The following is a 12,047-nucleotide window of genomic DNA, read 5'->3' on the forward strand; positions in this document are numbered from 1 at the left end:
CTCAAAAATCACAATCTCTCATTTCTCTGTGTATGTAAGTTTGGTTGTTTTATGTAAAAAAATGGGAAGAAGAATTACATCACAACCTAGTTAGTTTTCATGGATTAGAATGTTCACTACCGGAGACTGTGTAGTTACCGAGTGCCCCGACAATTACCGAGTGTCAAAAGTCGGGGCACTCGGAAAAAAGTACTTACCGAGTGCCAACACTCGGAAAACATAGACACCCGGTAGTCAACCGCTTTACCGAGTCAGCACACTCGGTATATTCAGACACTCGGTAAAACAACAAGTTTACCGAAGGGGTGCACTCGGTAAAAACGGTCACTCGGTATTGACGTGCCACGTCACCTAGGCTAGCAACCGTGCCCAAACGGTGTCAAGGCATAACATGTTTACCGAGTGTTATGATCATACACTCGGCAAACATGAAAATTTTACCGAGTGTTGGGCCAATACACTCGGTAAACACTATCTTTTACCGAGTGTATTTGCCCAACACTCGGTAAAATTCAACCAAATTTCTTGTTTTTCCCTTCATTCTTTTTCCTCTATCCACATATGATATTTAGTACTCCATTCCAAAATATGGTGTTTATTTCGATTTATTTACTATATTTCACAAAATTTTCATTCTTTATGAAAATTAGGAACATATCGTGTGAATTTAATTGTAATAATTAAAATCGAACTCGATAAATCACAAGATTGGAAGAATTAACATTGAAGCATACATCTATGTTATAGAAAAAATTTCATAACGTTTTGGAAGTATTTTTATATTCGTCGCTGCAGAACCGGTACATCTCCCAAAGAGACGCTAAACATTCACAATGACGAGTAGGATTTCTATTAAGAGTGAAATTCAACATTATGATTTGAACTTGGAATTTTTTAGATAGTAAATAGATGACATGAAATAGTTCATGTGAAAGTTTGGTGAATTTTAGGATTAAATTGGCATTTTTTTCTTTTTTGTTTTGCATGAAATAATGGATACTTTTACCGAGTGTGACCTCAAACACTCGGTAAAGGTTAGCCACGGCCCACCTGCCTGCCACAGTGGGCTGCCATGCTTATGTTTACCGAGTGCCGTAGATCGGGGCACTCGGTAAACATGTACCAGGGCTGCGGTGCTTGAGTTTACCGAGTGCCGTACATCTTGGCACTCGGTAAACAGAAGCATTCAACAAGCCGTTTCTCCCTCAAATCGTTTTCTACTTTCACACACACACCGCACACGCCTCCCCACCGCCGCGGCCGCCTCCTCCCCTCCACCACCGCCGCCACCGGGCGGTCCCCCACAGCCGCCGCCACCGGAGAGACGGAGAGAGAGAGAGAGACGGAGAGAGAGAGACCGCGGCACCGGCGCACCGGACGACGATCCCCTCCGCCGACGCCGCCCCGTGCTCCCTCCTTCGCTCCCGTTCCCGCGAGGTGGGGTGGGGTGGGCCCCAGCAGCAGCGGCGACGGCGAGCACTCTCTCCCCTCCCCTGACCGCGACCTCCCCTTCCGTAGTGCTCCCGCCGCACCGGTGGCGACAAGGGACCCCTGCCTGCTCCCGTCGACGCCAGGTACCTGCCCTGTTGCCCACCTCTCCCCTCCGTCTGGTGGCGCCGTGATGCAACTAGTATTAGTAGATGGCTGCAAACATCATGGCAAGTATGTTATCTTTTCACTGAAAAACGAGTGAAGAATTTTTCAAACGTATATGAATAGCGTGGAAAAACTTCAAGGTTCCATGAATAGTGTGGCAAAACCTCGAGGTTCCATAACTCAGTTAAGTGAATTGTCTACCCTTCTCCATCAATTTAAGCTTCTAGGATAAATTGGTTGGTGCAAGCAACTCAATAGATTTAATGCTTTTCATTTGATTGAGTGTCCTTTTTTTCTAAGTAGGTCATGATTTGTTCAACCTGAATGTAAGGAACCTTTGTTTACAACTACATGACACAACTGCTATATGTTCACCACTAAGGCCTGATTTGATCAAAACAAAGGACAGGTGGGGAAATTTTAGAGGATTGGAACTATAGGAAAATTTCCTATGAAACTCTTTGGAACGAAGGACGGGGTTCCTACAAATCATAAATTCCTATGGAATGCTTTGTTCCAGGTTACTGGAGCACGAAATAATCTTGTTGGCTAAAAACCGATAGAAAAGGCCTGAAAACCGTCAGAAATTACATACATTCCTGACGACAAACTATTAGGAACTTGCCAACAGGAGCGACTCGACTTCGCATCAAGGATCATGCCCTGAAGATATTAACTTGCTTATGGAGTTGATTGCTATTTATCTGTAAGAGCCTAAGCTCAATTAACCCGCGTAGTAGCAAAGATAAAACAGCCTGTGCCTAAAACATGCTTCTGTGGAGTAGTAGATAAGTTCTACACAGAGAGATTACATCTGTACATTTCTCACTAGTGATGTCTGCTCACGAAGAAGTACAAGTTAGCAGCAACCATGCACAAAACACACCTCATAATAGTGCTCAGATTCTACCTGTACATTTTTCGTTTTGGTTGCCTGATCCTTTTGGGACTCATTGTTCCTCTGTTATTGTATTGTCCAGTCTAGATTTTTCATTTTTAATAAAATCAGCAGCTATATTGCTTGATTCAAAACAATATATTGCTTACTCTATGGGCACGGGGCACCAAAAATATTCAGCTTTGTGATTGCAACTCGTCTTGGATTTTTTTTCTTTCAGATTTCAGATTCTAGCACCGAAATATTGGTGCCATCTCATTTGCGAGTTGTGATAATTTCCCTAGTTCCTACTACATTGCATTTATTGTACCCTTTTTGACGAAAAAGGTAAAATTTGCGTTGATTTTCCAGCTTGTGGCATTGGTCGTGTTGTGAGCTGGTGAGACGGCAGAGTCTGTTGCCGCTACGAAGCATGCTCTGTTTCTATGTGCTCAGTTCTGTGCCCATGGTACACTAAAATCTGGACTACAGAACCATGGTGCACCCTGTCCGCTCACATTGGGGTGCCATGTACTGTGGATGAGGTAATTGGTCATTTGCTCCAATAATCCAAAAGCACGAACGAGTTGGGAATGGCTATGCACAAAAAATCTATGACAGTACAATAATGCCAGCTTTCTTTCTGGTGCCAGTGGCATCACTCACTGAGGCCAGTTAATTAATTATTCAGCTCATCACATCCGGAGAGGCCTAAGCTCAATTAACCTGAAGCTTGCAAGCACTACTAGTAGTATAGCAGTAGTACTTACGGCTTGTACAGAGCAGTCAAATTAAGGATACGATGAGCACAATTCGCAACAAGAAAAGGCTGCCCTTATCTACTGCCATTTTTTCTTCTAACTTGAAACCTTGACAAGTTTGACAACTATATATATATATATATATATATATATATATATATATATATATATATATATATATATATATATATATATATATATATATATATATAGTTAGAGCTAAACAGCTTGTTCGTTTGAGGCCGAAACTTAAACGAAACACACACACACACGCTACTGTACTGTGCCATCACGTTCCAGCGTGCACGGAGCTTTGTAAATAAATTTGTATACTACTGCTACTACTAAACCACCTAGCGAAAGTAGGTAGGTGCTGGTGTGGTGTGTCGATTAGCTACTAGTGTTGCTGCTTTATTATCTGCATTATTATCGCAATCGAGACGGGGCACTAGAGAAAAAGAAAAGATTTAACTGTTTGCCTGTCTTTGTTAGACTGTATTTTTCCTGCACTAATTGGAACATAAACCTTTAGGTGATGAACAAAAGCTTTACCTATAGAAAGGTGTTGTTAGGATACACATAGATATTCCACATATATATTACTAGTTTTTTAGAGTTCCAGGGACAAAGCCCTAGTCCATTGCATTGCATCAGGACCAGTAAATTCAGCGTTATTACAGCATAATCAAAGTGCATGCCCTCTGGCTGAACATCCAGTACAAAACGTTGAGCAATGCCATAGAGTTAAGCATCTGCGAGTTTCAGACTGGCTTTTGTTTTCCTCGCAAAGTTGACATCTGCACAATATTGCAGGAATCCACATCCTCTGTTGATGTTGTATTCTTATTTTTACAGGAGGAATTGATCTTATTTCCAGTTTTATTGCTCTAAACTGCAATATCGTCTATATGTTAGGATGGATGACCGTCAGTGGATGTACACGGGCTATCAGAAGAGGGGTCAATACACAACTGAATGGATTGAGAAGGCCAATGATTTCATGACGAAGGCATTTGCAAACGGACAGCGACATGCCTGGTGTCCCTGTAGGAAGTGTAAGAACAAGGCAATGAAAACATATGAGGAGATGACTAAAGATCTTGTCAACAATGGATTTGTAGAGAACTATACCCGGTGGACCATGCATGGTGAACGCCATCGTGCGAGAGAAGAGGTCGTGAGACAACGGATCGAGGAGTTTGATTCTGAAGCCGGGGTGGCAGAAATGTTAAATGACCATGACATGGCTTTCGATGAAGGAAGTGCAGAGCAGGAGCCAGAGCAAACTGCAAAGGCATTTTACGCCATGTTGGATGCGGCACAACAACCCCTTCACGGGCGCACCAATGTTTCTAAACTGGATGGCATTGCACGTCTAATGGCTGTGAAGTCCCAGTTTAGCTGGAGTAGAGAATCCTTCGATCAACTGTTGACAGTAGTTGGCACCCTACTTCCGGATGATCACGTTCTGCCAAAGAACACGTATGAGTCAAATAAAATCCTTCGTGCACTCAAGATGTCGTACGAGCAGATACATGCTTGTCCGAACGGATGCATCTTATTCAGGGGAGAACATGCTGACGATAAGTACTGTCCGAAGTGTAAGGCATCTAGGTACATTGAGTTAGAATCTGGTGATGGTCGGAAGACGCAAACAAAAGTCGGCGCAAAGATCCTGAGGTACCTTCCTTTCATACCAAGGATCCAACGGCTTTTCAGACGAGGGCGTGCCCAGGGAGGTGGAGCCCAGGATGGAGGAGCCCAGGGTGGAGGAGGAGGACGGCGACGACGAGGGCGTCGAGAGCCGACACCTCCTCCACAGGACGACGACGACGAGTTCGTAGCGGCCACGGAGGAGGATGAGGAGGAGGAGGAGACCAGGGAGGAGATAGCGGAGGCGGTGGAGGAGGCATGGAGGGAGGATGAGGCCGAGCGGGCTGAGCGCGAGGAGGATGCCGACTTGCTGGCAGAGGAAAATGGGGTGCCTACGGTTTGGCTACGAGGGTCGTCGCGCCTCCCAGACTTACCCATACAGAGACGGCCAGTGATTCGGCCATCCGGAACTAAGTAAGTAATTTTTGCATGTTAACACTAATTCACAGGTTTTTAAGTTATAACAGAAACTAATATTCAATCTCAATAACTTTGTGCAGGGATTGGGAAATGGTGATCCCAGGGAGTCACTCTCGCCGAGTAAACGAGATCCTGGGTCTTCTGTGCAGGGCAAACTACCCCGGGATGGTGAGGATCGATTGGTGTTGTGCAGCCCGCCATGAAGTGGTCCCACTGGCACGCCGCCAGCGATCAGACTGATCGAGCTGGCAGGTGTTATAACAGCAAGGCCGACCGGGTGATGAAAGAGCTGTGGGTACATGTTCATCGCACTATGCTGATAATAACATCACATTAATTGTATATTACTGACTGTATTTGCTTGTAGGATTACTACACCTTGGCGGAGGGAGTACGTAGGGAGGACGCGGATGACGTGGTGAACAGAGTCTGTGTTCACCGAGTGCAGGACCTCTTCTACGAGACAAAGCTCCTATGCAGAAGAATTTACCATGGCCGCAGAGGACACAGAGTCACCAGAGCGCAGGCAGTGCACCTGCCCCTGACTAAGGAGCAATACTTGACGGTAAACATGAGATTACATCGTCTGCGATTAATTGCACTGAAATTGATTTATGATTTGTCATGTGCTCGTGTACGTGCAGGTGCCTCCTGCTTGGTGTGCGGGGATGGACAACTGCTGGGAGGCCATTGTGGACAAGTGGTTGAGTGAGGAGTACGAGCAATATCACGCCGTACGCTCACGTTGCCGTGCGATGATGCAGGGTTCCTCGCACAAACAAGGCCCCACTACCCTCAAGGAATATGCAGCCAGATATGTACGCGGATTTCATTTCGTTGTTGCTATGCTAACTTCTGAATGCATAATATCTTATTGTTGTGCTTCTTCCTGCAGACGCGGTTCCACCCCGGCCAGGAGTGCGCCTCGTTCAAGGCATATGCCTTGTCACACAAGGGCAAGGCAAAGGACCCCGACCTCGTCTACAACGCGGAGGACCTGCCCGAGGCATACAGCAACCCGAGCGTGCACATGCGCCTCAGCGAGTACACGGCGATGGCGAGAGAGATCCATGGGTCAGAATTTGATCCGAGCACCGCTGACCTCGAGGGTGACATCGTCATGAGGTTGGGACCAGGTAAGCCATACGGGCGGTACTATATGGGCAACAGCACCATAGACACGGCCAACACTCAGACACTAGCCCAGATTAGAGCCTGGAGCACGAGTTCGAGTCCGGCCATACGCCCACGCTCACAGCCCCAGGTGGTAGCACTCCAGGTTAGTTCTGTTGCATTCGTTGTCCATTCATTTTCTACTCGTTCTTTATTTGCATTCTAACTATGTGATAAATAATTGTAGGCCCAGATTGAAGCCCTGCAGGAGTCACAGCAGGCCTCACAGAGCCAGCTTCAGGCCCTCGAGCTGTCGCACCAGGCCGAGTTGGCACAGGAGAGGGCGCGAGTGCAGGCCCAGCTTGAGGCCTTCCAGCAGGCGCACAAGGACTGGTACGAGTACATGGCCCGTTTTTCTCAGAGCATGGGCCAGCCTCCACCGCCTCCGTCGCCGCCGATGATACCGTTGGTGCCTCCACCTCCGCGCGACGGCACTCCTGTGAGTCACTTAGATGCACTCTTCACTTTCGTGTCATATACCTTCAACTTATACCTTAGTTTGACCTACCATAGCTTAGACCTTAGAATTTGCTTTGATCCAGATAACTCACATGTGCAATCTCATTCTAGGGACCTTCTACAGCTGGATCGAACAACGATATGCAGGGTGATCAAGACCTGGACTTGACTCCGTTTCTCCGTAGGCCTCCGACCACGTGACAGGCCATCCGACCTTGTTTGATGGGTTTATATGTTGAACTGTGGACTTGGTTGAACTTTGTGGACTTTGGACATATGTTGATGGTGTTTGTGGACTTTGCATGGTGCTTGTCGACATATGTTGGTTATTGTGAGTGGATGTGACATTTGTGGACATATATGTGATATATATTGTCTATCTATCATGTTATTATAATTTTCTGTGATTTTGTTGTTTATTGTGACTGGATATGCACTGAAACAAACAAAAAAAATTCTGTGGACATATTTTACCGAGTGCAGCACTCGGTAAAACAGAGTTTCTGTCAGTTTTACCGAGTGCAGCACTCGGTAAAACAGAGAACAGAACCAAATTGATTCTGATTCTGTGAATTTTGCCGAGTGTGCCATTTTTTACCGAGTGCAACATCGCCACTCGGTAATATTTGACTACTTTTTACCGAGTGTGAACACTCGGTAAACATTATTTCCCGAAGTTTATTTGCGGAATTGTTTTAATCACGAAATTGGTTATTCGTTTACCGAGTGTTAGATTCTACACTCGGTAAACATTATTCAAAAAATTTATTTGCGGAATTGTTTTAATCACGAAATGCTAATTTATTTACCGAGTGCTGCTGGTCACACTCTGTAAAAGTCGCCGTTAACGGTCAGTTTGTAGGCTAACGACCGTCAAGTCATAATTGTTTACCGAGTGTCGTTGCAGCACTCGGTAAATCTCTGTTCCGAGTGCACCGATATTACACTCGGTAAAATAACTTCACCGAGTCGTTGTTTGCCGAGTCCACTTTACCGAGTGTGACACTCGGTAAAGAGTTTGCCGAGTGTGTATCACTATTTGCCGAGTGTTACTCACACTCGGTAAATACACAGTATCCCGTAGTGGTTATAAGGCATGCGTGCTTGGCTCTTCAAATTGAGAACCTAGTGAAGGAGTAGTGAGGGAGGGGTGACATTGAGTAAGGGGGAATTTGCCAATTGCTTATCATCACCTGCACTACCATCCTATAGAGTCGTGTGTCTTGGCTCATATATATGGGTCATCAGGACTTATGAGCTTTAAATAGCACAACGGCCTTCAAAAATAATCTATTTTGGAGGTGGTTGGCTAAAGATGCCCGTCTTTATAAAACAACTTCCGGAGGCGGACACAATATAATGCCTGCCTCCAAAAAGGCCGAGGCCCAACAGGCCTAGGCGAGCCCAATAACCGTCTTTGACTATAAATACAGGGAGACTTAGGGTTTCTCCTCACTTCTCTCTTTCTCAGACTGAGCCCCTCCATCTCCCTCCTCGCGAGACCCCCAGTCCTTTAGAATTTTTTCTCCGACAGGGAGGGAGGCAGTTTCGGCTCTAATGGGATCCGCCCCGTGAAGTAGGATTAGTGCATAATTGAAGAGGGAAACAAGCTAGACAAAATTGGGTTAGTACGACTGCAGACAATGGTTTTTATAGATCCAACGGTGGAGAGCCGTCGAAGTCGGAGACGAGCTACAGAGTTTCGTGGAGATGATCTGTTGATTTGTTTTCTGAAAAGCTAGCAAGGAGAAACCAAAAGTCTCTTTACAAACTAATAATATAGTTAAACAAGCTATCGTTCACTAAAAAACATGGAGGACGAGTTTGTTTTCAATGATTATACTCCCTCTGGTGCTAATACAAATCTATTTTAACTTGAATTTAAAATGTAACATGTATGTTGACATATATATAAGGGATTCTAAGTTTATCTAATTAAGAACCTATTTGTTTGGATCGGAGTTTTGGGGCTTTTAGATGGAAGGATGTTTTTATACCTTTTGCATGTTTTATTCGTTTTAAAATTCAATAAATATTTGTCTTCTCAGCTTTCCAAAGCTAGAAGGCACCTCTCAATCAACTTTTAAGGTTTTGGTTAACTTTCTTAGGATATGGATTTTTAAAATTCAGCTTAATGACCAGGATATTTGTTTCTGCTTCGGATTTCTACCTAATAAAAACTGAAACAAATGGGCTTAAGTTAAATTATCTCAAATCCAACCAAGTTTATGAAGAAGAGTATTAGTGTGTCCTATATAAAAGAGATAAATTATGAAAATATATTTGATAATGTATTTAATTATGGTCATCTGATGTCACAAAAGTCCTTCTAACAAACTTGGTGAAAATGTATTAGGATAATTTTATTAGAAAAAACTGAGAACTCACACATATTTTGGATTAATTAAAATGGGTGAAAGATTATTACTAGTTGCCGATAAAGATACGAGGAATGGTTGTTGAAAGGAAAATTAGTAATGAGTTGGAGGCGGCCAGCGCACGAGGAGTGACTGCATGGTGGTCCCTATCACCTTTTCAACTTTTTTAGTTGTAGCCGAGACTTTTCCCCCTCCTTCCCTTGGATTGGCGTTATCTTGTACCTCCTTCCACAGATCTGATATTGGCAGGCATGGCCCGCTCCTCCTCGCAGTCCCAGACCTCTATTGGTGGAGCCGATGCTGGTGCGCACCCGGTCACCATCGGCCCGCGCAGCATGGCTGCAGCGGCTGTCGGGATGCACTGTCGCCTCACCACCACGTCCAGCAGGGGAGGCGGCCGCAGGAGCACCATGCTCTACTTCTACACAGATGAGGCGCCAGTCCTACGCCTCTCGCCCTCCATGGTTCTCGTCACGTCGCTCTGCTTCATCAGCTTCGTCACCGCCCTCCACATCTTCAGCAAACTCTACCGCTCCCGCACCGCTACAACCTCTGTGTGATCCAATCGCTCTTGCTTCCTTAGATTGGATCAGAGTACCAAATCAGACGGTTTTCGATGATGAATTATGTATGACAAGCTGTAACACCCTCGGTGTTACACCCTAAATCATTTTCGAATAGTATTGACTCGGTTAAGGGAACACAAGCTGTATGTCAAATTCAGCAAATGTGAGTTTTGGTTGGATCGAGTGTAGTTTTTGGGACATGTTCTGACACTTGAAGGCATCTCTGTGGATCCTGGCAAGGTGCAGGATGTGTTAAATTGGAAATTTCCAAAGTCAGTGCATCAGATTCGTCAGTTCCTTGGTCTTGCTGGGTATTATCGGCACTTCATCCCCGAGTTTTCCAAAATAGCTCAACCGATGACTAAGTTGCTCCAGAAGGATGTCAAATTTTTATGGAGTCCGGCTTGTGAAAAAGCTTTCCAAGCCCTAAAAAAGTTTCTTACCTCTGCTCCTGTTCTTGCCCAACCAAATATTGATAGGCCTTTTGATATGTATTGTGATGCCTCTAGGACAGGACTGGGATGTGTGCTTATGCAATGCGGACGTGTGATCGCTTATGCTTCACGTTAGCTAAAAAAGCACGAGTTGAATTATCTCACCCATGATTTAGAGCTGGCTGTAGTGGTGTATGCTCTAAAAATTTGGAGACATTACCTGTTGGGAAATAAAGTGCATATCTATATGGATCACAAGAGTCTCAAATATATTTTCACTCAATCTGAGTTGAATATGAGGCAACGGAGGTGGCTTGAGTTAATCAAAGATTATAACTTAGAAGTTCATTATCACCCTAGAAAAGCTAATGTGGTGGCTAATGCCTTAAGTCAGAAGTGGCATCAAGTTGAAGAAGAATCTTTGTCCCTCACCCATTTTGAAGTGTTAGCCCATATTACTCTTCTCGGATTTACTTGAGCAAATTATTATAGAGCAAAGGCAAGATGCTTTGAAAATTCCTCATATTAAGAAGTTAATTGCTGAAGGGTGTGGTCCTCGTTTCAGTATTGATGATCAAGGTGTGGTGAAGTTTAAGAACCGGTTGGTGGTTCCCTCAAGTGATGAGTTTAGACAAAAAATTTTGGATGAAGCTCATAATTCCAAATTATCCATTCATCCAGGAAGTAATAAGATGTATCATGATTTGCGTCACTTGTATTGGTGGCCAAATATAAAACATGATATTATCAAATACATCTCAGAATGTGACATTTGTGGAAGGGTTAAAGCGTACCATATGTGTATGCCTGGATTTCTACAGCCCTTGTCTATTCCTATTTGGAAATGGGAGGATATTTCTATGGACTTTGTTGTGAGTTTGCCCTGCACGGCAATGGGGTATGTCTTTATTTGGGTCATTATGGATTGCCTCACCAAGTCTGCTCATTTTCTCCTGGTGGATACAAGGTATTCAGCCAAGAAGTATGCTAAGTTATATTTTGATCGGGTTATGACCCTACATGGAGTTTCTCTTACCATTGTTTCTGATAGAGGGTCAGTCTTTGTCTCTTTGTCTCTCATTTCTGGAAGCAACTCTAGAAATGTCTTGTTACTCGTCTCCTTAGAAGTTCAACTTATTATCCACGAACTGACGGTCAGACAGACAGGGTCAATCAAGTACTTGAAGACATGTTGAGAGCTTGTGCCATTTCTTATCCAGAAAAATAGGATGAATGCTTGACTTTCCCTGAGTTTTCCAATAACAATAGCTATCAAGAGAGCATTCGAATGGTACCGTTCGAGGCCCTATATGGCAAGAAATGTAGGACACCTCTTAACTGGGTTGAAGTGGGTGACCATGGTTACTTTGGACCTAATTTTATTAAAGAAGCAAGAGAACAGATCAATGTTATTCAGAGTCATTTGAAAACGGCTCAGAACCGTCAGAAAGCTTATGCGGACCAGAGGAGAAGGCCCTTGCAGTTTGAAGTTGGTGACCATGTATATCTAAAAGTAGCCCCGATAAGATGTGTGCATCGGTTTGGAGTTCGTGGGAAGTTAGTTCCTTATTATGTTGGACCTTATAAATATTTGGAGCGGTGTGGTTCTATTGCTTATCGTCTCCAACTCCTGGATATTTTGTCAGCAGTACATAATGTCTTTCATGTCTCCCAGCTAAAAAAGTGTTTACGAGTTCCCGATGAAGTGGTAGAAATTGAAAGACTCCCTC

The 12,047-nt window shown here is 44.3% G+C and overlaps 2 protein-coding genes across 2 annotated transcripts; both read left to right on the top strand.

Moving 5' to 3' along the window:
* The first annotated feature begins 5,497 nt into the window (after positions 1-5,497).
* Positions 5,498-6,509, top strand: LOC136479207 (uncharacterized). Its single transcript, XM_066477143.1, has 5 exons — positions 5,498-5,602; positions 5,675-5,872; positions 5,952-6,125; positions 6,203-6,381; positions 6,503-6,509. Exons 1-5 carry the CDS (start codon positions 5,507-5,509, stop codon positions 6,507-6,509), a joined length of 654 nt encoding a protein of 217 aa, XP_066333240.1. The 5' UTR covers positions 5,498-5,506.
* A 3,059-nt stretch (positions 6,510-9,568) lies between these two features.
* LOC136479208 (protein transport protein Sec61 subunit beta-like) lies at positions 9,569-9,877 on the top strand. The gene has a single exon (XM_066477144.1). The coding sequence runs from the start codon at positions 9,569-9,571 to the stop codon at positions 9,875-9,877; it is 309 nt and encodes a 102-aa protein (XP_066333241.1).
* The last annotated feature ends 2,170 nt before the right edge of the window (positions 9,878-12,047 follow it).

Source organism: Miscanthus floridulus, chromosome 9 (assembly GCF_019320115.1).
Source record: "Miscanthus floridulus cultivar M001 chromosome 9, ASM1932011v1, whole genome shotgun sequence".
Classification (NCBI taxonomy): domain Eukaryota; kingdom Viridiplantae; phylum Streptophyta; class Magnoliopsida; order Poales; family Poaceae; genus Miscanthus; species Miscanthus floridulus.